Source organism: Pelophylax lessonae (genome assembly GCF_965119305.1).
Source record: "Pelophylax lessonae genome assembly, chromosome: 6".
Lineage (NCBI taxonomy): Eukaryota > Metazoa > Chordata > Amphibia > Anura > Ranidae > Pelophylax > Pelophylax lessonae.
In genome coordinates, this window is record NC_138773.1 from 214,024,212 (window position 1) to 214,050,468 (window position 26,257).

Sequence of the window (26,257 nt, forward strand, 5' to 3'; positions counted from 1 at the left end):
GCTCAAATCGCACTGCATTCGCACCAAACTGGAGCAGGACCCTTTTTGTCTGCACCAGAATCAAGATCGCATGGGTTCACACCAACGCAATCAAATTCTGAAAAATCGCAATGCATTTTGCAAGCCGATTGCAGAGTGTCACGACCATACACTGCAATAAACTGCGATTTAGACGCGGTGCCGAATTTGATGTAAACTCACACTGCACCTAGTGTTCGCTTGAAATAGGTTACTGCATATAGCTACCTTTTGCTTTGGTGATAAAAACACCCAAGTGTCAAAAGATATATAAAGTGTCTGAGATTTTCTATGTATACAAGCACTGGTTCCACCACTGGGAGACAATTAAATAGTAATTGGTACATATGAGAATTAATCTTTGACTGTCCAGACGTTGGCAACACAGGCTTCCAAAATTTAATTATCAAACTTCGTATAAGGATTATCTTCTTTAAACAAGCCTAGAAGAGAAAAACAAAAAATAATCAAAAGAATGTATAAACTCTCCACTCTTAAAAGAAAAAAAAAAAAAAAAAAAAATGTAAGACACACACACACGAGCACACGCACACACGTGCAAAGTGAAAAAATAACTGGCTCATTTCTGTTTTTAAGAAACACTCACGTCAAACTAAATCAGGACTTCGTATGAAAAAAAGTCTACAACTAACAAGAAAACTGTTGCCTGTTGAAACCACTCAGCTTCTAAGTGTCCTTTCTGCAGTCTGCAAAAGTTGAAACAAGCAGTCTGGTTGCTATAATCAGCAACCTACAATTCAACAATGGCTTGTGTAAAGGTCTGGCTATACCCAACACTGCAAGTTTACCACAAGGTGGCAGATCAGGCTCACTATTCTAACAGCCAAAATTCTCAAACTGAGAATTGCATAACTCATTGGAGACAAAAGCAAAAATATTCCTATAGATCTAGAGAAACAATAATGGGCCATACACACTATAAGATTTTCTGAAGACTTTTTCCTTTAGATTTACCAAAACCATGGAGGTCAAACCTAAACACTTTCAATTTGTATGCAATCTGGCAGGCCCTTGCACTACATAGAAAAAGGTAAATCTGAAGAAAAAAGTCTTCAGAAAATCTTATAGTGTGTATGGCCCTTAAAGGCCTGGAGATGTATAGCGGTGTTCCCATTTTCAACAAAACACATTTTTAAAAAGATATCCAGACAATGGCCAATAACCTTGGCCAGTGGCCTTAACCTTGCTTACCCTTCCAAGAGACACAGAATAAGCCAGCATGCTAAAGATGAACTCTGAATGGAGAATTTAAAGAAGTTGGCTGATGAGCCAGAGAAAGAAAAAAAAAAAAAAAAACCACACACAATTTGAGCAACTCTAATGAGATCAGTGATTTTAAAATCCAGGTTCATTTGTTAGTTTGTGGTTCCTTGAGCTGTAGCTGATTGACCTCCCATTTGATAGTGCCTGCATAGTTCCCAGGACCAATACCAGTTGGCAAAGCGAGTAGCACGATGCCAATATTTCTAGCTTGCTTTACGTGTGGCATTCTGACCAAAGTGAGAATTGCATTCTTCCTAGTGACCAAAGAAAAATTGGATTTTTGACTTTTAAAATTAATTTCTCTGATGTTGATTGACAGACAGCTTCTGATATTTATAACGTTGTGTTATACCGCCCCCTACAGGAGTAGGACACTAGGCAGAAAAGAATTCTGGCTACACCCATGGGCAGTCCCCAGGGGTATACTCCCTCTAACTGCTGTAGCCACTCAGTTTTGTTACAAGCAGTGTCAGAATTAGAACTCCAGAGGGGTGGGTGCGGTGTTCGTCAATGGATCAGAGAAATGGATTTTACCAGCTTCTGGTATTCATAAACATTGGGACGTCCCAAAGCCATGTTAAAATGTGAGATGTGGGAACAAAATTCCCAAGGCTATACATTAGCCAACCAGGCAACAGGAGCTCAAACAAACTGGAGTCCACCTGAAACAAAACACCCTCAAAGAGGATCAGGTCCTCTTAAAAAGCTACCTGCCAAAACTTGTGGCCAAAAGAAGCATCCGCAGATGCCAACACATGCACTTTATAGAACTTTGTGAAAGTATGCACCGACGACCAGGGGGCCACCTTGCAAACCTGCATCACTGACGCCTGATGATAGAAAGCCCAGGAAGCACTGAGCACCCGAGTAGAGTGTGCCTTAACAGGGGGGAAAAAAAAACAAAAAACAAAAGTAACCTGAACCTTGATGGAATAGGCCTGAACCACTGTCCGCTTCCTCTGCGACCATTTCCAGATGGATCAGACAAGCCTTTGAAGCCCATCTGTGAGCACAAATAGCGAGTCTGACTTCCTAAAAGACTCCGTAGCTGCCAGGTACACCATAAGCACCCAAACCACATCTAAGGCATGCAAGGCAATTTCCTTCAGATGTTTAGGCCTGGGACACAGGGAAGGCAACACATTCATTCAAATGAAAATCTGAGACCACCTTAAGAAGAAACGATGGACAGGGGCGAAGAACCACCAGGTAAGGTGAATGACAGAACCCCTCCGCCAGTTTCCGACACCCTGCAAGCAGAGGTGAGGTCTGAGAAAGTGGCCTTTTTGGTGGCCAACAAGCAGGGGAATCACCCGAAGATTCTCAAGGGGAGAGTTCTGGAGAACCGAAGTACCAAATCGAGATAAGTCAGCAAAAGAGACCGCACTGGAGGGACCAAGTGCCGAACATCCTGAAGAAAGGTACGCACCAGAGTGTGTGGCCAAGGGTTGTTTGAAGAACACTGCCAAGGCTGACACCTGGCCCTTGATAGTACTTAGGTCAACTTCTGTTCAAGTACAACTTCTGTTCAACCCCCTTTTGAAGGAAGGTCAAGATCTGAGCCACCGAAAAAAAGAGCGAGGAGGAACCCCAAGGGATTCATACCACGCAATGTATGTTTTCCACATATGATAGGAAATCTACTTGTCTGAATATCTACCAACCTGCCGAGTCCAGTCCGGGGCCACTAAAATTACAGGAATCCTTTCTGCCTCGATCCTGCGTAGAAGTTTTGGCAGAATCTTGAGGGGGGGGGGGGGGGGGAGGTGTAAATCAGACGAAACTGACCCCCACTGGGCCACTGGTGCATCTGTGGTATCCGTGAGAGGATCTTGTGACCGAGCTACAAACCTCTTGAGCTGAGGCGCCAACAGATCCACCTGGGGGGGGGGGGGGGGGGGGGGACTTGGGTGCCATCCCAGAGACACAACTGATCAAATGCCTCCAGCTAAAGAGACCACTACCCCTAGTCTAACTCCTGTTGACTGAGGTAATCCACCAGTCAGTTTTTCACTCTGGGAAAGGATAACCCAATGGTTTTGAATACCAGAAGCTGTGCACGTCAATGAAAGGGGCATTTTTCCAACTGACCCCTAATGAACTGGTTTTAGAAAAAGGTCCCCAGAGAAGTGAACATTTTAGGGGTTCCTCTGGGGTAAAAACATTCAGAACTACTGGATCATCATAATTTTTTTTATATACTGTAAGCCTGTAGCTTTATAATACTGTAGTGCATATAAAAAAAAAAAAAACCACCACACAAACTGTAAAAGCTTTTGCCATCCACATCCGCTGAAGAATGACCACTTCTCCCCTGGAGTTAACACAAGCAGCATTGTAGTAAAACTGACCCCTCAGTCACCCTTCCATATACAGGCTATTATGAAGCAGCAACTAATCCGATCAGCAACGTAAATCATGACATACAGAATGAGACAAAACAGGACCCGTCTATGCAATGTGCGGGGAGGGGGGTTGTTGCAGATGTAGGAGATGTGCCTCCCAGGCTCTATACAAATGCTGTGTTAGCAACTGTGTATAAATGGCAATTATAAAAAGGTAACCGTAAAAAAAAAAAAAAAAAAAAAAATTATATATTTTCGTACATCAATTTTGTAGATCATACAGGGTTAGGATGAAATGGTGTGTGTATGTTGCCTACACCGTGGATTCAAACCCTCACCTAGACCTTGCTTACCCATTTTCTATAAACCATTTGTGGTGGAAGTGAAGCAAGAATCCATATTAATTTTTGCTATACATTTGGACTCGCTTTCTGTAGTCTTTTGGTCTCTTGTCATATAGCCCCCCCCCCCCCCCCGTCAGCAGTAATGTATACCACTGCTCTATACAGTGACTCCCATGAGCATGGATGGGAATGCCATCACCACAGCCCAAACACTCTAGCAGCATAACAGACAGAACCAGGAAGGAAGACTGGGAGAAGATGAGATGCATCCGGGACCAGCTGTCTAAAATGCGAGTTTGCCACATTGTGCCAATAGGCGGTACATACTAGGTCGTTATGGCATAAAGCTCCTGGGGGGGGTGGTCCAGTTACAAAAAAAAAACAAAACCTAAATTAAAGCAAAGTTTAATTTGGCTTTAATCCAAGTCTATTAGGGATTAGATTAGTAGATTACCAAAGCTTTCTAATAAGTGACAGTACCTGGGTACCTTTCTTATAGCATCACAGATGCCTGTTGGGATTTGGAGATCAGAGAATATCCTGCTCACTCCAATTTTGGATTTCAATACATTTAAATGGCACTATCTGGACATGGGGTCTAGGATGAGGTGCCCAAAGAATTCTTGCACCTCTACGAATCTGATGGATGCAAAAAAAAAAAAAAAAAAAAAAAACACACCACACACGACAAAAGAGCTTCTAGAGAATGCTTACAATGCATGCTATATCATTCGCATCAGACCAACTTTCTGAAGGTTGACTAAACCTAGGTCTACGATCATAGGCCCAACAAGGGTTCCGTTCCGCGAGTTGATGTTTCACACTTATGCAATATCAGACATGACATGCGATTTGCACTGCATTGCTGTGGAGATCACATCCGAGGTCTGTGCAAATGCGAATTCAGCCAGCCACACAGTTGTATGGCTGAACGTGCATAGGATTAATAAATTAATAAAAAAAGTGCAGGAACTTATGCTGGTTCCTGCATTGAATATGTTTGAACCTAGGCTGGGGGGGTGGTCACACTTACTAAGAGCAAGGAAAACCCAATTACTATACAGTATTCAAGGCATGAAAACTGACAAGTTTAATTACAAATAATGCAGATAGATGGTGTGTATGGAGATAGAAATACAAGTGTGAATCCAGTATTTGTGGAAGATAAATATCTGGAAGCACCAGGCACAAAAGGCTAGGCCTATGCTTACATGCAATAAAACCCCAAATACCCATTTGCAAGGTGTCAAATGTACAAGGAGCAGTGGGATTGAGCCTCTTCCACAGCAATCACTTTGCAAAGAATCAGCTGTTGGAGCAACAGTAAAGGAACTATCTTCAAAAGCACAGTGCACTGAGCCAACAAATAATCAAAAAAGCAGATCTACTTCCAGTGGTAAAACAGTAAATTGACCATTATCACATCTAAATGAACAGATGAGCCATGCAAATTCAATTTTTTTACCATATTTCTTCCTTATTTCATCGTGTCTTGACTTCATTTGAGTTCTCCTAGAAGAAAAAATAAAAAAATCAGATAAAACTTCGATATGCCACAGACTACTACGATATGCCACAGTCTACTACTTTTAGATTAGTGCTACCCATCTATTACAGAAAAATAAATCTTGTCATAAGTATACAAAATTTAGGCATTTAAGTGGACCGGAATAAAAGTGAAGTAGCGCTCTGTGAAACAGACCTTTGGTCTGGAATTCCTCCTGAAAAATAGCAGTGCACTTCCTGGTATGCAAAGGTGCCAGGGCACTCCTGTTCTGTATGGATTTATATTAGCAGTTTATCTAAGATATCATCTAAGCCTCTGACTGCTAGTTTCACAAGATTTGGTGAGGTCACTACTGTGGTGCTCACTTGGAGGCTCTGACATGAGGATGTCCTGCCCTTTACCAAGATGGATATAGATACTCTAGAGAGAGTTCAGAGAAGAGCTACTAAACTAGTACATGGATTGCAGGAAAAAACTTACCAGGAAAGGATAAAGGACCTTAACATGTATAGCTTGGAAGAAAGAAGAGACAGAGGGGATATGATAGAAACATTTAAATACATAAAGGGAATCAACTCGGTAAAGGAGGAGAGCATATTTAAAAGAAGAAAAACTACCACAAGAGGACACAGTTTTAAATTAGAGGGGCAAAGGTTTAAAAGTAATATGAGGAAGTATTACTTTACTGAGAGAGTAGTGGATGCATGGAATAACCTTCCTGCAGAAGTGGTAGCTGCAAATACAGTGAAGGAGTTTAAGCATGCATGGGATAGGCATAAGGCTATCCTTCATACAAGATAGGGCCAGGGACTATTCATAGGATTCAGATATATTGGGCAGACTAGATGGGCCAAATGGTTCTTATCTGCCGACACATTCTATGTTTCTATGTTTCTATGGCTACGTCTACACAGATCCTGCAGGAAAAAAAAGGTATGGCGAGTCAAAGTTTCTGCCTGTCTATTTTTTCTTCAGCACAGTTTCCAGAGTACAGTCCCTCTGAATTTGTTAAGGCATAGCTAACGTTTTGTGTGTACGTTACATAGTTCTAGTTTGTGAGGTTGGAGAAAAAAAAAAAAAAAAAACACACACACACAACGACATCAGTCCATCCAGTTCAACCCATGTCGTGTGTGTTTGCTGTTAACCGTACATTGTATACCCCTATATGTTGTGGTCTTTAAGGTGCCCATCTAATAGTTTTTTGAAACTATCGATGCTTCCTGCTGATACTACTGCATGTGGAAGAGAATTCCACATCCTTACTGCTCTGACAGTAAAGAACCCTTTACAAATTTTAAGGTTAAACTGTTTTTCCTCTAGTTTTAGTGAGTGGCCATGTGTCTTATTGTATTCCCTTTCTCCGAATAGTTTGTTCCCTATGCTAGGGTCATCACCAGTACAGTATTTGTACATCGATATATATCCCCCTCAAGCGTCTCTTCTACAGAGAGAATAAGTTCAATGCCTGTAGTCTTTCCTCATAGCCGATGTCCATTCCCCTAATATTCCCTCCATTCCCCTGTTAGGATTCTATATTTAGTTTTTAGAGTTACCCATGGGCAGGCAATTGCACCAACATTAATTTTTTTTTTTTTTATTTACCGTTCTTCCTGACGAACTTTTCGCTCTTCATTTTCTCTGATTGATCTCTCAGTCTCCAAGCTGGTACTGTTCAAAGAACATAAGAATGAATGGTCACTTGTGGTTTACTCACATTTTAAAAATTGTATGTGCCATAAACAAGGGGTTCAACCCATCATCACAGATCTGCATGAATATTTAAATGGGTATTAACCACTTGCCGACTGCGCACAGTATATTTACTGCGGCAGTCGGCCCCGGCCAGGCAGAGTGACGTAGGTCTACGTCGCTACTTCCTGCCGGTCCTGTGCGCGCTCCCGCGCGTGCCCGCCGACACCGATGGCTCGATTGGGTTCAGAACCGATCAGTCATCAGGTCCAGGCCAATCATTTTTGGTCTGGACCTGTTGATCGGTCCTGCCCAATCAGATCTCCCTCTAAGCCTGTGAAATGTAAACACAGGCTTAGAGGAGATGTGACCTCCCCCCACAACGGTCTTTTTGGATCCAGCGTGAGAGGAGAGCACATCTTACTGTGAGTACTGCACCAAGCACACCCACACACAGTTAGATAGGCACATTTCACCCCCGATCGCCCCCCCGATTAACCCCTACAGCACCTGACACAACACACACTATATACAGCATATAGCATATACCTATATACCTGTATAAGTGTGATTTGTGAACAGGTGTAGCACTTGCGACCCCCCCTTTTCCACTTGAATTACCCCCCACCCCCCCCTAATAAAGATTTGAGCCCCTGATCTCCCCTGACCCCCCCCTGATCACCGCTAGTTAACCCCTACACCCTCTGTCACATCAGCACTAATACAAACGCAATATACGGTGTTATTGTATATTTGTATTAGTGTCATTGTGATCAGAATTAGCGCAGGCGACTAAGTTTCTGTCCCAAGAAGGTTTAGGGTCCCCGCCACCCGCCCAATAAAGATTTAAGCCCCTGACCCCCCCCTGATCACCCCTACACCCCCTGCCATAACACACACCGTATACAGTATATAGCATTTTGCTATATACCCGTATAAGTGTGATTTGTGGTCAGGTCTAGCGCTTGCGACCCCCCTTTTTCCACTTGAATTACCCACCACCCCCCCTAATAAAGATTTAAGCCCCTGATCCCCTCCTGATCACCGCTAGTTAACCCCTACACCCTCTGTCACATCAGCACTAATACAAACGTAATATACAGTGTTTTTGTATTTTTGTATTAGTGTGATTGTGATCAGAATTAGCGCAGGCGACTAAGTTTGTGTCCCAAGGAGGTTTAGGGTCCCCGCCACCCGCCCAATAAAGATTTAATCCCCTGATCCCCCCCTGATCACCCCTACACCCCCTGCCATAACACACACTGTATACAGTATATAGCATTTTCTATATACCCGTATAAGTGTGACTTGTGACCAGGTTTAGCGCTTGCCACCGTTCCTTTTATCCTTAGGATACCCGCCAGCCCCTTCCAATAAAGATTTAAACCCCTGATCACATCCCGTTAACCCCTACACCCTCTGTCACATTAGCACTAATACACACATAATATACTGTTTTTACTGTATTTTGTATTGGTGTCATTGTGACTTGAGGTTGCGCTAGCTAGCTAGTTTCTTTCCCAAAGGAGGTTTAGGGTCCCCGCCACCCCCCCCAGATCCCCAGCGCATAGTTTAGAAGTAACCCCTTGATTGCCACACACGCACGCACGCACGCACCTACACTTCCATTTCTAGTATAGTGTTTGAACAGATCAATATCTGATCTGATCAGAACTATACTAGCGCCCCCATAGTTTAGGGTTCCCAAAACGCGGTGTTTGCACGATCAGTACTGATTCCGGCCAGCACCTGCGTTTAACCCTTTCACCCAGGCAAGTGTAGTAATCAATAGATTACTGTCACTTGCAAAAAAACACAAGACACAAAACCGCTGTGTTAGCAGAGTCAGGCCTGATCCCTGCTAGCATTAGCAGTTTTTTTTTTGTAGCGCTTGAAATAATCTTCGACAACCAGGTGCTTTTATTACCTGTGAGTCGCATCACTGTACGAGTAAATTTAGTTACCAAAATGACCAAACGTTCGTACAGGGATGAAGAGCTTCTCAGTTATATGCTGACCGAGTCATCTGATAGCGAAGGGGAAGCTACAATGACCGAATTAGTGTCAGTATATGAACCTGATGACGGCAGCGGCTCCCTGACAGATAGCTCCGACGACAGATGGGTCCCTGTTAGACCCAGGCGTACCTGACCCCATTCTGAAGTTGTTGAGATGCAGGAATCGCAGGGTGCTCGTATGGAGCAGAGTGTGGGTACTAGTGCCGCTCATTTTTCTGGCGACCTGGCAAGCGCCAGCGGCCTAGTACAACCTGGACCTAGTACAACCAGCACTGCAGTAAGACCTGGTGACGTGGCGAGTCCCCTAAGTGCAGTTGAAGCTGGTGCGGTGGCTAGCACAAGTAGTGGCCCGCAGCCACCGCGTATTCGTAGACAGGCCCGTAGAGCCCATAGTGCCCTCCCTGATGCGCTGGCATATCCTAATTGGCAACCCACCGATACTACAGCGCCAGTACTTCCCCCATTCACCGCCCAACCTGGAATCCACGTGGAGACAGCTGGTTTTACGCCCCTAAACTTTTATGAGCTGTTCTTCACGGAAGATCTTTACAGATCGATTGTGGATCAATCAAATTTATATGCACAACAGTTCATCGTCGCCAACCCAAATTCACACCTTGCCAGACAATTCGGCTGGAAACCTATAACGGTTTCCGAATTTAAGATCTTTCTGGGCCTTTCCCTCCACATGGGCATAACTAAACAGAGTGAATTGCGGCTATATTGGTCCACTAGCCCAGTTCACCATATGCGCATGTACTCTGCCTCCATGTCCAGGGGGAGATACGAGCAAATTCTGCGATTCATGCATTTCAGCGACAATGAAATCTGTCGTCCTCGGGGAGACCCTGAATACGATCGGCTCCACAAAATTCGGCCCCTCATAGACCACTTCAATCAGCGGTTTGCAGCCTTTTTTACCCCCGAACAAGTTGTCTGCGTTGACGAGTCCCTGATTAAATTTACTGGCCGCCTTGCTATGAAACAGTACCTCCCCAGCAAGCGTGCCAAGTACGGGGTCAAACTGTATAAATTGTGTGACAGGGCCACAGGCTATACAGTTAGTTTCCGGGTCTATGAGGGAAAAGATAGCTGTGTGGAGCCCCCCAACTGCCCAGACTACATAGGGAGCAGCGGTAAGAACGTTTGGGACTTGGTGTCACCCTTATCCGGAAAGGGGTACCATTTGTACGTGGACAACTTTTATACAAGCGTGCCACTATTTAGTCACCTTCTCGATTTACAAATTGGCGCATGTGGCACCGTGCGACCTAATCGCCGGGGCTTCCCCCAACGGCTTGTAAATTCCCGTCTTAGTCGGGGGGCGAGAGCCTGCTTGAAAACGGACAAATTGCTTGCGGTGAAGTGGAAGGATACACGGGATGTTTATGTTCTGTCCTCCCTTCACGCAGACACGACGATCCAAATCACTACGGCAACTGGCGTTGTGGAGAAACCCCTCTGTGTCCACGAATATAACCTTAACATGGGAGGGGTGGACCTTAACGACCAGCTTTTGGCGCCGTATTTAGTTGCCCGTAAAGCCAGACGCTGGTACAAAAAAGTGTCTGTTTACCTTTACCAATTGGCTATGCTGAACGCCTTTGTCCTATACAGGGCGTCAGGACGAACTGGATCTTTCCGGGAATTCCAGGAAGAGATCATCCTTGCCTACCTGTACCCAGGAGGCATGCCTGCCCAACTTCCCCTTCCAGATGCAGTGAGCCGGCTGCATGAGAGGCATTTTCCTTATGTCCTCCCGAGTACCCCTACCCAAAGATACCCCCAAAAAAGATGTCGTGTCTGTAGCAGGCGCGGATTTAGGCGTGACACCCGTTATTATTGTCCCAAATGTCCTGACCAACCTGGTCTCTGCATCGGGGAATGTTTCGAGCGCTACCATACACTAGTGGAGTATTAGCGTAGGGTACAGCACGACACAGTGTAGGGCACACAAACACAGGGTCTCGAAAGATGTTGGATGTCCATCGACATTTTGAGAGACCCAAGCTGGAAGAGAAGATCGCAGAAGATCGCAGTCCCAAATCAAGAAACAGTTAGAAAAATAAAAGGATCCAAAAACTGTTGTTGTGTCAGTAATTTTATATGTCCTTCTCCTTCCTACTGTACTTTTTTCAATGTCCTTAGTTTGTTTTTTCATTCTTTTGTGACCTGTTTCTCTTGCAGGTACTCGTCGGCTACCACGCATTGATTTTATATATTCTGACACAAACAGCGTTTGCGCTCAGCATATATGGATACCTTTGCTGATAGCAGCTGTGGTGATTTTCTGATTTCAGCACTGCAGTTAAAATCCTATTTTGGTATACGTGGATAGCGCCGTGTATACCCATCATTAAATTCAGTGGGTGGTTGTTTGGGCGGTTAATGATGAGTAATACTACGCATTATTCCTGTGCTGATTTCTGATAGGTTCTCTTTTTTTCCGTTCAGCCCACAGGCTGCATGAAAAAAAAAAAAACCTATATGCCAAACAAGGACCAGCAATGTACTGGTACGTTGCTGGACTTTGAGTGGTTATACCAGGATGATGCCTGCAGATTTAGGCATCATCTTGGTATCGTTTTTTACAGCCAGCGGTCGGCTTACATGTAAAAGCAATCCTAGCAGGTAATTGGCCGCTAGACTGCTTTTACATGCAGTGGGAGGGGCCTCCCCCCCCCCCCACCGCCGCCTTCCGCAGCCTTCCGTGGTTTTTCTCGGGCTCTCCTGTCCCACCGGTTAACCCGAAAGTGCAGCCGGTGGTTCAATTGTCTAACCATAGAGCTAATTGGAGATGAGAATGGCTCCAATCATCTCTATGGCCTAAGATGCCGGAGGCTACGAGCATTTCATGACTTCTGTTTCGCCAGAAATAAGCAGGGCCATTGGGAAATTGGGAAAGTATTTTATCACACCAATTTTGGTGTGGTCAGATGCGTTAAGGTCAGAGGAGAGATCTAGAGTCTAAAAGACCCCAATTTTTTTTAAAAAAGAGTACCTGTCACCACAGATTGCTATCATGGGGGATATTTAAATTCACTGTGATAACAATAAAAATGATTTAAAAAAAAAAAATGAAAGGAAAGGTGTCAAAATAACATAAAAAAGCAAAAAAAAAAAAAAATTGAGCCCCCCCCCCCTTTCCCCCGGTGCTTGCGCGCAATGGCACACGCAAGCGGTGGTCTAGTGTCATATGTAAACCGCAATTGCAGCATGCATGTGAGGTATCGCCGCGATCGCCAGATTGAGTGCAGTAATTCTTGCAGTAGACCTCCTCTGTAAGTCTAACGTGGTAACCTGTAGAGACTTTTAAAGGTTTTTAAAAATGTACGTATGTTTTTGCCGCTGCGCAGGCATGCGCAATTTTTAAAGCATGTCATGTTAGGTGTCTATGAACTCGGCATAAGATCATCTTTTAAATTTTACCAAAAAAATTGGAATTATATAGTGTATTTGTGCAATAAATTAAAAAAAAATGTATTTTTTTCGCAAAAATTGCGTTTGGAAAATCTGTGCGCAAATACCGTGTGACAAAAAAATTTGCAACATCCACCATTTTATTCTATAGGGCCTCTGCTTTAAAAAAATATATAATGTTTGGGGGATCAAAGTAATTTTCTAGTAAAAAAAAAATATTTTTTCATGTAAACAAAAAGGCACAGAAAAGGCTTGATTTTCAAGTGGTTAGAAGAGTGGGTGATGTGTGGCTAAGATTGAGCATAAAATGCCGGGACAGTTCAAACACCCCCCAAATGACCCCTTTTTGAAAAGTAGACACCCAAAGCTTTTTTCTGAGAGGCATGGTGAGTCCATGGAGTATTTTATATTTTGCCACAAGTTTCGGGAAAATTATTATTATTTTTTTTGTTGTTTTTTTACAGAAAGTTGTCACTAAATGATATATTGCTCATGCATGCCATGGGAATATGTGAAATGACACCCCAAAATACATTCTTTTGCTTCTCCTGAGTACAGGGATACCCCATGTGTGAGACTTTTTGGGAGCCTAGCTGTGTACGCGACCCCGACAACCAGTCCACATCTTCAGGTTTTCTAATGGCGTAAATTGCTGATTTTACCCCTGACTACCTGTCAGAGTTTCAGAGGCCCTGAAATTTCAAGATAGCACAAAACCCCCCCAAATGACCCCATTTTGCAAAGTAGACACTCCAAGCTACTGGCTGAGAAGCATGGTGAGTCCATGGAATAGTTTATATTTTGCCACAAGTTTCGGGAAAAAATTTTTTTTTTATTTTTTTTTTTACACAAAGTTGTCAGTAAATGATATATTGCTCACACATGCCATGGGTTTATGTGAAATGACACCCCAAAATACATTCTGCTGCTTCTCCTGAGTACAATGATACCCCATGTGTGAGACTTTTTGCCAGTCTAGCCGCGTACAGGACCCGGAAAACCAATGCGCACCTTTTGGCTTTCCAAGGGCGTAAATTGTTGATCTCACTCCTTACTACCTATCACACTTTTGAAGTCCATAAAAAGCCAAGATGGCACAAAACCCCCCCAAATTACCCCATTTTGCAAAGTAGACACTCCAATCTATTTGCTGAGAGGCATGGTGAGTATTTTGCAGCTCTAATTTTTTTTGGAAAATGAAGAAAAAAACAGGAAAATGCATTTTTTTTCCTCTTTTTTCAATTTCCAAAGCTTTGTGACAAAAAGTGAGATCTGCAAAATACTCAACATGCCTCTCTGCAAATAGCTCAGGTTGTCTACTTTCCGAAAAGGGGTCATTTGGGGGGGGGGTTGTGCTGTCTTGGCATTTCATGGCCTCCAAAACTGATAGGTAGTCAGGAGTGAAATCAACAATTTACGCCCTTGGAAAGCCAAAAGGTGCGCATTGGTTTTCCGGGTCCTGTACGCGGCTAGACTCACCATGCCTCTCAGCAAATAGCTTGGGGTGTCTACTTTCCAAAATGGGGTCATTTGGGGGGGTTTTGTGCTATCTTGGAATTTTAGGGCCTGCGAAACTGTGACAGGTAGTGCAGAGATGACATGAACAATTTACGCCATTAGAAAACCTGAGTGTGTTGATTGGCTTTTGCGGTCCTGTACACAGCTAGGCTCCCAAAAAGTCTCACACATGGGGTATCCCCATACTCAGGAGAAGCAGCAGAATGTATTTTGGGGTGTCATTCCACATATACACATGTCATGTGTGAGAAATTTATCTTTTAGTGACAACGTTGTGTAAAAAAAAAAAAAGTTAAAAAAAAAAAATTGTAATTTTCACAAAACTTGTGGCAAAATATAAAATATTCCATGGACTCACCATGCCTCTCAGCAAACAGCTTGGGGTGTCTACTTTCCAAAATGGGGTCATTTGGGGGGGTTTTGTGGTATCTTGACATTTCAGGGCCTCCTAAACCGTTAGAGGTAGTGAGAAAATGCAATGAAAAATGTACGCCCTTTGAAATTCTGATGGTGGTGATTTGTTTTTGGGGACCCCTACACAGCTAGGCTCCCAAAAAGTCCCACATATGTGGTATCCCTGTACTCAGGAGAAGCAGCAGAATATATTTTGGGGTGTAATTACACATATACCCATGGCATGTGTGAGCAATATATCATTTCAATGACAACTTTGTGTAAAAAAAAAAAAAATTTTTTTTAGTCATTTTTCAAACACCTGTGACAAAAAAATGAAATATTCAATGAGCTCAACATGCCTGTCAGGACATTCCTTAGGATGTCTACTTTCCAAAAAGTGGTAGTTTGGGGGGGTTTTGTACTGCCCCGCCATTTTAGCACTTCATGAAATGAGATTGGCAGTCAGAAATTAAAGCTGCGTAAATTTCACTATTTACACCATAGTTTGTAGACGCTATAACTTTTGCGCAAACCAATAAAAATACGCTCATTGATTTTTTTTTTGTCAAAGACATGTAGCTAAATATAATTTGGCAAAAAAAAAATGACATAAATTGAGTATATTGGATATTTTTTAAAAGACAAAGTTGAAAATGTCATTTTTTTGCAAAATTTTCGCTCTTTTTTTATTAATATCGCAAAAAATAAAAAGCGCAGAGGCGATCAAATACCACCAAAAGAAAGCTCTGTTTGTGAGAAAAAAAGGACGTAAATTTCGTTTAGGTACAGCATTGCATGACCAAGCAATTATCAGTTAAAGTCACGAAGTGCCAAGTTGAAAAAAGGGGTCTGGTCTTTAAGCTGCAAAATCCTCCGGTGGGAAAGTGGTTAAAAGGCAGATTATTAAAAAAAAAAAAAGATTTTTGTAAGACTTTACTGTAAAATCATTTTCTCTGAAGTCCACTGACAGACACAGCTCTTATGCTTCTTATACCATTGGGTTTTGCTGCCTTACAGGAGTAGTATTAGGCAGGGAAAAAAAAAAACAAAACAAAAAAACAAACAGTTTACCACGCTTATGGGGGTAGTCCCTATAGGCATAAACCCACACACCCTGCTCCAGCATACCAGTTTCGTTGCAAGCAGTAAGACCCAAATCATCCCCATATCAGAGGGACAGGTGCTGTGTCTGACAATGAACTTCAGAGAAGTTCAAGAACAGACAAAACCAGATTAAGATCCCAAGGAGGCAACTGGGAGCTCCTTGGGGGGGCCAGATGACACACCCCCTGAATGAAAAAAAAAAAAAAAAAAGTGTGAACCAAGGCATTAGAAGCCAACAGACATTAGAAATAAATAGCCAAGACTGACACTTGACCCTTATAGTGCCCAAGGCCAACCGCTGCTCAACCCCTTTTTTTGTTAAAAAAAAAAAAAAAAAAAGCCAAAACCCTAGCTATAGAAAAACAAGTGCGGGTGCAGCTTCAGCGATTCACACCATGAATGTACGATTTCCACAAACGATGCTAAATCTTCCTAGAGGTTGCCTTCCTAGCTTTCAACAGGGTAGGAATCTCAGATTCAGAGAGAACCCCCATCTCTCAACACCTGCCCTTCAACAGCCATGCCATTAAAGCCAGCGACTGTAAATGAGGATGGAAGATCGGTCCCTGGGACAGCAGAACCTCCCTCAGAGGAAGTCTCCACGTACCAAGACAGACGAGGCCAGTCACCACCAGAACAACCAGATACTGGCTCCTTCTTAGGGCCTTCTTGGAAGCCTGGTCTCCCGATCAGCACTTCAGCCACACCATGCCTCTTATGGCAATCCCCACAGTCGACACCTCTGGCCACCAGGGGAGCCGCATCCAAGGACGCATCACACAGGAACACCAGGGCCTGGGCCCCCTGGTCCATAAGTTCCATCAGCTCTGGGGAAACCAAGTCAGCATCTAGGTTACTCTTAAAAACCGTTACCCATTCTATAACCGTCTGATATCAAAACAGACAAAAAAAAAAAAAATCGGTTTCAGGATTGAACCAGTCAACACATGAAGGTGGCGGGAAGGAAATTCCACCTGCCTGTCCACCGGGTCCGTAAACACCGGGGAATCTTTCCCAGGCACTATAGTAGTATATATGTTCAACCTGGATACAGGATGATCCACCTTAGGCGGTACCGTCCAACGGTTCGAAACAGTCTCAGCAAAGGGATAACTGCGTTTAAAACGCTTAGGCACTATTAACATGTACTTGATGCGCAGCCATTGTTTATTAACAATATCATGAAAATTCTCGGGACAAGGGAAAACCTTACCCGATCTTTGGGTTTTGCGGGAGCCAAAGGACACCCGTGTCCCTGCCAGAGTGGGCTCATCTGCCATTTTTAAAAAGTTTCCCTTACTGAAACAATCAGGGCTTCCACCAAAGAACTTTCCCGCGCTGCAGCTGAAGAGGACAGGTCCGTTTCTCCATACGATTGCAAGGACTGCGATCCCTCGAGGGGGGGTGTCTGTGGTGACCATATCAGTCTCTGAATCAAAGGACCCCACCGACGACGAAGGCAGTGGCCGGTTTCAGCCATTAACCTTTTTCTACACAAAATTAACCTTGGTCGTCAGGCTTTCCAGTGCTGCTGAAATCACGGCCAGCGACTGCGATCCAGAAGGTTCGATAGTCGCATTAAGGGGGTCTGAGAGTGAAACCACTGCCTGGGACTCCACAATTAGTTCAAAAGAAAAAAACAGGTGTACTGTCTTCGCCGTTTACCACGGTATGCAGAGTCCACCTTATGCAGAGATTGCACAGGGATATGCCCAGAGACCCCAGTAATTTACCACCTCACTGAGAAACCTCCCTCCAGAGCCGATCTGTGCAGCAGGAAAGTGAAAGTGACAGGATATGACATCAGCCTGGAAAGAATGTGAAAGGTCACGCTGCCTGTGGAGCTCCATAGAGATACACAAAAATGCCTGCCAATGCAAGTCTATAGGGAGCACAGGGAAAATGCCTGCACCATGGAAGTAAATAGGGAGAATTCTATGGCTACGCTAAAAAAATGGCAGCCCCCACGGCATGCCATGAGGTCAGGGGACCCCAAAATCGGAGGTCACAGAGGATCTACAAGACCCAGCAGGAAAAAAAAGGTACCATTCTCACCCCCCCCCCCTTCCCCAGGGTGCCTGGCGCCGCAGCAATAGCATCCCCCAGGTGAAAACTGCTAAAAGGGCAGGGGGCAAGGCACAGAACCAGTCATCCTGATAGGCCAGGGGGATCTTTTAGGAAACACCAGTCCTTTCATGCCCAGGAGTGAGCCCACATTCTACTCCTCAATCCCCCCCCCCGCCCCAAGACCACTAATGGATATGGGGGGGGTTGCATTTACTCACCATACCATGGACCGGGTGGGATCCGCTCCGGACAGACCACCTCCCACCTGGAGTGGGGGTGCTGCCAGCTGAGAGGTACGCTGCGACTCAGGGTGTTCCAGGTCGTGTCCCAGTGAGACATCTACTCGCAGGCTGGCCCCCATCCAAAACGGGGCTCAGTCATTGCGTGGCCTAGTGCGGGACTATAACCTGCTCACGCTCGTAAGCCAGGCTGGGAGACCTTAAGGATCTAGATTATCCAGTGTGAAACCTCATCTGGCTATCAGTTGTAGTTCACCAGGATCACCCTGAACACTAACTAGCAGGAGTAAAGACAAAACTAAATACTCTTTAAAAGAAGAAAAAAAAAAAAAAAACGGAGACCGAAGTCCCAGCAGGAAACCTAGGTCCTACTCCTTCACTAGGCAGAAACAAATTGGTATGCTGGAGCAGGGTGTGTGGGGTTATGCCTATAAGGACAGCCCCCATAGGTGTGGTAAACATTTTTTTCCTGCCTAGTACTATATCTGTAGGGGGCAGCATAATCCAATGGTATTAAGAAGCATAAGAACTGCGTGTGTCAATGGACAATAGAGGAAAAAGAAATTAAACTGATTATACTTACCTGCTTTATGCAGCAGCCCGATCTCTTATCTGGTCCCTCGCCGGCGCTCCTGGCACCTGCGGAGTGCCCCTATAGCAATCAGCTTGTTATGGGGGCACCCAAGCAGGCTTACTCCCAAGCCACTGCTCTCACACATGGCTCGGGGCCACCCCCACTGTCATTTGCTTACTGACTGATTGGCTGAGAGCAGCGGAAGCCATTGGCTCCTACTGTCAATGAGGAGAAAAGACCCAGGAGAGCCACTGCTTTCGTGCACATGGCAGGATCATGATGGGGCTCAGGTGTTTTACCTTCATATATAAAAAAGGAAAAAACCTTGAGCCTTTACAACCACTATAACAAGCAGTACAAAGCCAGACTGAAGGATGTTTAATCGGTTTCTGCCCACATTAACGTGTGTGGCAGCAAAGAGGATGGGCTTTAACGCCCATGCACCACACATCTGCATCTCCATGGGCAGCAGGTTTCTGTGCTAAGAACTTTCCCACTGCACGCTCCCAGACTACTAATCATTGGATCCGGCGGGACCGGGTCCTGAGCATGTGACCACTTTGACAGCCAATTAATCATGTGCTTAGGCAGGCTTTTCTGTCCCCTGGGCATAAAAGCCCAGTTAGAGAGAAAATGGGGTCGGGTGTGAAGGGGGTTAAAAAATGGACAAATATGGGGGGGGGGTTGCGGGTCTACTGATTTCTGAATCACCGACCTGCAGCTAGTATGCACGTCAAAATCAGCAAACTATAAAGTATGGAAGCCTGAGATGGTCAAACTAAAAGCTTTATCAAATTTTTGCTATACATGCGGCCATTCAAAATTCATGTTTTACAAGTTAAAGCCTTTAAGCTAGACATCGTGTCAATGGAACCATAAACATTCTGCACTGCATTCAGTTCTGCAAACAAAGTGACACTGTGAATGTTTGCAGAAGCACAAACAGTGATCTGACTATACTTACTTTCGATTCTTCTTTTTCCTACAACAGCAGCAACAGCAGACAACCAAGGACAAAATAATAACTCCTCCAACCACGGACATAGCAATGATTAGAGCTTCAAAATTCACTGGAAAACAAAAATAAAAAACAAAAATTTTAAATTTCTAAAGCAAAGGGCTCATACATATGTAGTCTGCATCCAATAACATTTTCCAAAATGACATGGCCATTGCCTGATCATCTTACTAAAGTTTCGCTGTAACAGCAGACCACATCAAGGCCAGACAAAAAAAAAAAAAAAAAAAAACACATGCTCCATCTATGGCCAGCCTTACTGACCCAGACTAAGCATGCAGAAAGTGAAGATCTCTACGACCAAGCCCTGATTGGGTAAAACACATTGGAGGGAGTAGTCCTAAGGCAGGGACTGACTGCCATGTTTAGGGACAGTTTTTACAATCAACATGGATGTCGTCTGTCCCGTGTCTGGTGGCTTCGCTCTAAAGAACAGACTGTTCAGCTCGACTCCTGCACCCTGGGGTTCGAGCAGCTGCTTGGAGCTGAGTTCCTTCAGTTTTATGCTATCCAAATGCAGAAAGCAAGGTCATAATTCCAGATAAGCATATTTTTTTTTTTGGAAAAGTACTGAAGACATGCAGGCAACCATAATTTCAGAAGAGTCTTTCCTGTTCCAAGCAACGGAAGTTACTGCCTCCTATAGAAAGGCTAGATTCGGAGGCAAGACATGTGAGCCGACACTCCTTACTGCAGCTCTAAACTACTTTTCCGCTATCCTGCACTATCATCCACCTCTGACACCCCTGGACACTCACAATTCCTCCACTCTGATGTTTGCTGGTGGAGAGCAAGCACAGAAAACCCCTGGCAGGAATGAGCACTGCCACAGGCTCCTGGCAAAATGCTTGCTGCTCTCCATCCTCATGGCATTCCCCAGCCTCTGTTCCTGAGCTATTTGGGAATGCAGTGAAATCACAGCAATCCTCAGGGCTGCCAGATCCAAGGAGAGCCTTTATATTAGCAATGCAGCAGTCTCCTTGTTCCTTGAGTATTTTACATATGTCCAAACTCCGAGCACAAATTTCATTTGTCAAGCAAAAAAAAAAAAAAAAAAAAAAAAAAAAAAAGAGAGCCCTCAACATTACCCCATGCTCTTACCAGCTAAATTATGGGTGGCACACTAAGAGCAAACACTTTTTCTGTACACCTGAAAGCACATTAGCCTGGGTAGAAAAACTGCTGCATTTATCAAGTCCACTGACTCCCACCTACTTGGGATCCATATGGTGGTACTGATCAGCTAGCTATAAAACTTCATTATCTGGTATATATTTTGACTTCAAAGGATAAAGTCTATAGGTAGATCCCTTTTGGCTTTATTCACAATCACCAATGGTAATGTTCTCCACCAGAAGGTTTTGTTTTGGGACAATTTCTATGTCCGAGGTAGCCTCTTGAGCATTAAGAGCCTGAACTCTAACTTTAAAGCAGGCCAGTTCATTGGAGTTCCTGAAGTTCCTTAAGACACCTTCCACATGTATTGTTTAAAGGAAACCCATCTAATTAGGTCCCAAAATACCCAAGGCCCTTTCACATTGATGCATTCCTATTGACTTTACCCACTTGACCTCTGGAAAATCTAACCTGAAAACTGAAACTATGCCCATGGGGTTTCAGGTCTTAATTCATAAGGGCCTCCCATTTGTCTGCTTATGTACTGTATCTGACCCCAACAGGTGTTATGTCATATTACATGCCACAATTTAGAATACCCCATTTATTTTAGTGGCTTTGTATATTCCCCTCCAGTTGCAGCCACAATTTTCTCAGATCTTAATGTCCATTTCTCCATGTTTCTCACCTGTACCACTTTTCCTGGCGATTTTAATTCAACAATGGACCCTGCCCTGGCTAGACTATGGCCAATACAGACAAGCTCAAGGGATTTTAGTAACTGATGTGCAGCCTAATGGCTAAGTGGATCTATGGAGATAGAAATGTACTCTTATTAGCGAGTACTCATGTCAATCAAAGACGTACAAAGCCTTATCTAGAATATACTATGCCCTGACTACAACCGATTTTCTCCCCTGCATGCAACATCTCTTTCCTAACTCAAAACTTTGTCTGATCAGTCTACTTAACCCTAGCTATGGGGCACAAACCTTCCTTTCAGATTTGGAGGGTGAGCCACCTATGGATCCACAACTAAAAGGAGGTAGCCAAAACGAGTTCTTACTACGTTAGATTACTGGCTCCACAATTTCCACACTGCCTGCCCTCCTTTAGATGCTTTCAAATCAGTGGTTCAGAGCGCTTACATAAGCAAGTCTCGGGAAATATCACGCATCAAATGCACTTCTAGCCTTTACCCCGACTTCCCACAGTGCTCTTGTTGCTGTTCACTGAGCTTTGAACTTCCAATCTGTAGAATCGACATACAAGAACCAACAATATTTAGCTGCCTGTTCACATGAGAACAGTGGTAAGGAAAGGAAATGACTGGCCTTTTTATCCCATATAGACTTGGGCACCACTATTCCTTCACAGTACCCGACAATACAGTTACGTCTGACCTGAAAGCCAAACCCTTTTGCCCGATTTCTTTTGTCTTTTAAAAGCATTATGCAGACCTACTTCTGTCCTAGACATTTGCTTTACCCATGTTAGTCTCCCACAGCTTACCCCCTCACAGTGTCAACTGCCTAAGGCCTCCTTGAGAGATGGAGATCTCAGTTACTATCCACTCAACTACTACTAACAAAACATCAGGCCTTGGATTATCTGTCAAGCGGACAAGGCTTATGTAAATGCAGCTCTCTTCTTGGAGTTTAGAAACTGGTAGTCTAGTCTACCGAATTCAATGAACGAGGCTCTTATTTTGTTGCCCAAACAAGGCAAGGATAAACCATTATGTGGATCCTACCGCCCCATTTCATGACCGGTAAGAACACTTCCGATAAGACATCTATATTTAGATATACACAATGCTGCCAACACTAGAAAAAAAGGTTGTCACTGGATGTTCAGAAGGCCTTCAACAGTTTGATGGTCTTTTCCCTGGGAAACAGTCACGTATGTTCTTCGGCCCTTGATTAAATGGGTCCATCATCTAGATTCTAATCCACAGGGAAGAGTTTGAACAAGGCCATTTACAAACTATTCCCCCTCTAGAGGAGCACCCAACAGGACTGCCTATTCTCCCCTCTGGTTTGCAGTCATTATGGAACCCCTATCTCTGTCCATTTGACAGAACCCAGAGATGGGAGGCATGTGCTGGGGTCCTCTGGAGGAGAAGATGTCTTTAAATGCATATTACGCATTGTTGTATTTGGATGGCTCTGAAAACTCCTTTAATGTGCTGATTCAAGTGATCGAGCGGTTCAGGGAGGTCTCAAGCCTTTAAAGCAGGGTCTCCCAATTTTTATCCAAGACAGTCTTTCAGATTTTCAGACAGGATTGTAATATTACGTATGGTACACTCCTCTGTTGTCATAGGCAGGTAGCTTGATACAAGCTACCGGTGCATGATGTCACTAACACACTTAAAAGCATGAAAAGAAACCATGCTCTTACATCATAAAAACACATCACCATAGTGCAAAAACAATAGTGAATAGACAAATACACCTTCATTTAAATAAAAAAAATTTGTGAAGTCCATATATACCGTATTTTCACGACTATAAGGGCGCAGTATCAGTTAACGGTAAATTTTCAAACTATTTTCATATATAAGGCGCACTTTTTTTGGAACGTTGATTCGCGCGGGGTTTACTGGCAGGTGCTCATCGCGAACCCTCGGATGACAGTTCTGGCAGATACTTTATGCCAGGCATCCACTGGCACACAGTGGCATAACTGGCCCGGCGTTGCCTCCCGGTCTTTGTGAAGGAGTGCTCTCCTTCCATCATCCAGTTTTCCCACGTGATTCGCAGTTTCGCCTTGAAGGAAGGAATGACACTTATGTCCAGTGGTTGCACCCCTTCAAACCATCCAGTTAACTGAAATTTTCAAACTATTTTAATATATAAGGCGCACCGGATTAGAAGGCGCACTGCCAGTTTTTGATCAAATTTTAGGATTTTCAGTGCGCCTTAGTCCGAAAAATACGGTAATCCCACACGTAAATAGCGTCCTCAGTGAGTATAGGAAAGGTTCCTCTCCACCAGCATGCAGGCACACTATACACTAAGACTTAATTGACCCCATTACAGGGAGTCAAATTGCGCATATTGGAAAACCCAAGATGCCATACATGAGGTCAAAGGAACGATTTCAAACAGCTGCTGTCATCCATTCAATATGTATATAAATAGCGTGTTCAAAGCTCCAGTGTTGCCATATAGAGAGGCAAAAACACTCAAGGTGCAGTATATCAAATCATTTATTTAAAAAAGAAGGTTGTATTGCACACAAAGACGACAGGGATCAGCCTGTATTGTACAGGAATCACTGGTTTTCTGGTCCACCTGCATTCCAGCTGACCAGAAATAGCGTATCTCAAATACCACCCAACACGTTTCATCAGTCTATGTCTGATGTCTTCAGGGACATCCTAGATTTTCCCAATGGCCCAGCCTGTTGAGTGTATAGTGCAAATGCATGCTGGAGGAGAGGAACCTTTCACTGGAGGATGCTAGTCACGCGTGGGATTATATATGGGATGTCACAATTATGTATTTTTTAGAATTTAAATGAAGATGTATGTCTATTCACTATTTATGATGGTGATATGTATTTTAGGATGCAAGAGTGCAGTCTTTGTTTTTCACAGTATAGGTGTTTTTTTTTTTTTTTTACACTTTACAACCCGCAGCTTTTTATTTATTGTAGTTTTTTTGGTTATTAATGTGGGTTTAGAACCTATTGGGTTCCTATATAACGGAATTTTTGTAAAATCTTACCGTAAAATTCCTTTCTCTGAGTCCTCCGACAGTCGCCGCCACTTCACAATCTTCACTATTGGGGTAATTGACCTTTGCTCCGCAGGAGTAGCTAGGCAACAAGATTTGTTAATATCAAAGCTTTTAGCATATCACACCCCTAGGGGGAGGTCCCCTCAGTCAATACCTCCCTGCTTCCAGCATTCTCAACTCAGTTTCAGTAGCATAGCAGTAGAGTACATAAACAAACCCCAAAAGAGGGGCGGGGGCGGCGACTGTCTGAGGACTCAGAAGAATTTTACGGTAAGATTTTACAATCGCCGCCACTTCACAATCTTCACTATTGGGGACGTCCCAGAGCAGTGTAGACATGAGGGGTGGGAAAAAAACGCAGCCGCGCATAAAGCAACGCAGTACCCACATCAGAGAAAGGAACCTTACCAAAGTAAGAGAACCAACCTGGCAACAGGAAAACGTGCCCAACAGGAGCAACAACCCAGGAAGAACAAGTAACTCAGGGGTAAAAACACCCCAACAGCCAAGGCCCCAAACAAGGGACCCCAAGGCACTGCCGCACTAAGAACTTTACGGCCAAAGGAAGCATCTGCTGATGCCTGAACATCCACTTTGTAAAATTTAGAGAAGGTGTGAACGGACGACCAAGTCGCCGCCTTACACACCTGGGCCACAGAAGCCTGATGACGATAGGCCCAAGACTTACTCAGAGATCTGGTAGAGTGCGCCTTCACAGGGAAAGGAGGAACCTTCCCCCTCAAAGCATAGGCTTGCACAATCGTCTGTCTGATCCATTTGGCGATGGTAGCAGCCGACGTCGCCATGCCCTGCCGAGGTCCCTCTGGAAGGACGAATAGGGAATCCGACTTGCGAAAGGACCTAGTCGATGACAGGTAAACCCTGATCGCCCGAACAACATCCAAGGTATGCAAAGCCACCTCCTGATGCTTAGGCTTCGCGCAAAGCGAAGGCAAGACAATGTCCTCATTCAGGTGAAACTCCGAGATCCTTTTCGGAAGAAAAGATGGGTTAGGTCACAAGACCACCTTATCCAAGTGAATCACCAAGTAGGGAGAGCTGCAGGACAAAGCCGCCAGCTCCGACACCCTGCGAGCCGAAGTGATCGCCACCAAAAAAGCAACCTTCTTGGACAACAGACAACGAGATCTCCCTGATCTTTTCAAAGGGAGCCTGTTGTAACACGGACAGAACCAAGTTCAAGTCCCATGGAGGCAAAGGATCCCTCCTAGGAGGGGCCAAATGTCGCACCCCCTGAACAAAGGTGCTAATCAATGAATTAGACGCCACTGGGCGCTGAAAAAGAACGGCCAGCGCAGAAATCTGACCCTTAAATTGTGGCCAGCGCCAAACGCTGGTCCACTCCAGTTTGGAGGAAAGCCAACACTCGACACCGAGTAGGAGCGAGGAGAATACCCCCTGGACTCACACCAGGCAAAGTACGCTTTCCAAGTACGGTAGTAAATTTTTCCCGAAGAGGCTTTTCTAGCATTGATCAAAGTGGGAACGACCTCAGGGGAGAGACCCCTAGCCTTCAGGACCTGGCTTTCAACAGCCAGCGACTGTAAAGCAGGATGGAATATCGGCCCTTGAGACAGAAGGTCGTCCCGAAGCAGCAGACGCCACGGAGCGTCGACTGCCAGATTTACGAGGTCTGCGTACCAAGACCGGCGAGGCCAGTCCGGTGCCACCAGAATCACCGCGTGCGGTTCCGAGGCCAGCCTGCGAAGCAGCTGAATCGGTGGAAAGGCATACATCAGGCGATACTGATGCCAGGGCATCACCAACGCGTCTGAGGCGTCTGCCCGAGGATCGCGCGTCCTTGCCACGAACCTTTCCACCTTGTTGTTC

The 26,257-nt window shown here is 44.4% G+C and overlaps 1 protein-coding gene across 1 annotated transcript in view; it reads right to left on the minus strand.

Moving 5' to 3' along the window:
• Positions 1-337: 337 nt before the first annotated feature.
• Positions 338-26,257, minus strand: part of PTTG1IP (PTTG1 interacting protein) — a 71,348-nt gene continuing 45,428 nt past the window's right edge. Inside the window, exons 4-7 of the mRNA XM_082262390.1 lie at positions 19,491-19,596; positions 7,104-7,169; positions 5,457-5,503; positions 338-461 (exon numbers count right to left, since the gene is read on the minus strand). Coding sequence (XP_082118516.1) covers positions 418-461; positions 5,457-5,503; positions 7,104-7,169; positions 19,491-19,596 — 263 coding nt within the window. The 3' untranslated portion in view covers positions 338-417. The remainder of the gene's footprint in view (positions 462-5,456; positions 5,504-7,103; positions 7,170-19,490; positions 19,597-26,257) is intronic.